This window comes from Phaethon lepturus, unplaced genomic scaffold (genome assembly GCF_000687285.1).
Source record: "Phaethon lepturus isolate BGI_N335 unplaced genomic scaffold, ASM68728v1 scaffold46103, whole genome shotgun sequence".
Lineage (NCBI taxonomy): Eukaryota > Metazoa > Chordata > Aves > Phaethontiformes > Phaethontidae > Phaethon > Phaethon lepturus.
In genome coordinates this window covers 7549-8045 of record NW_010529198.1, presented here as the reverse complement: position 1 = coordinate 8045, position 497 = coordinate 7549, and the positions used below count along the sequence as shown (strand labels likewise).

Below are 497 nucleotides of genomic sequence, written 5' to 3'. Positions count from 1 at the left end.
TGGGCGAGCTGAGAAAGGGGAGTCTGGTATGGTCGGTACTGCTACAGTGTTTGCTTATTATCCCCTATTCTATAGAATTTTAAGCTGGTCCTGCCTAGGAAAACTGGCTCCTTTGGAGCGTGACTTTTGTCTTTTAACCGATCATAAAGGCTCCAAAAAAACTTGCTTCTTTGTCCATGTCAACTATGTCGCTATTACTAACAGAGACAAAAATCCTGTCCTCTCTTTTCAGCTGAAACACACCACCTTGGTAGATGGAGTAAAGTCCATATTCTGCCTTTTTAGACCAGCAGCTTGTTCTTGCACTTTTCATGAGCAAAATGGGCTCTGGGTAATTAGTCAGTTTGTAAACGTATTGGACAAGCTGTTTTGGGTTCCTGATTTGTGCCAACAAATCTGAATCCTCGTTCTCACTTTCACGGAAACGAAAATAAATTTGCGAGTAGATGTAGTAAAAGCCTGTTTGGGGTATCACTAACTCGCCATTTCTCAGCTCC

At 42.3% G+C, this 497-nt stretch overlaps 1 protein-coding gene across 1 annotated transcript in view; it reads right to left on the bottom strand.

Moving 5' to 3' along the window:
- Window positions 1–133: 133 nt before the first annotated feature.
- The window catches only part of TNFSF10 (tumor necrosis factor (ligand) superfamily, member 10), a gene marked incomplete at its 5' end in the record, with an annotated part of 7909 nt that continues 7545 nt past the window's right edge, over window positions 134–497 (bottom strand). The window contains 1 exon segment of the mRNA XM_010283861.1: window positions 134–497. This exon segment is cut by the window's right edge and continues 32 nt beyond it. Coding sequence (XP_010282163.1) covers window positions 134–497 — 364 coding nt within the window.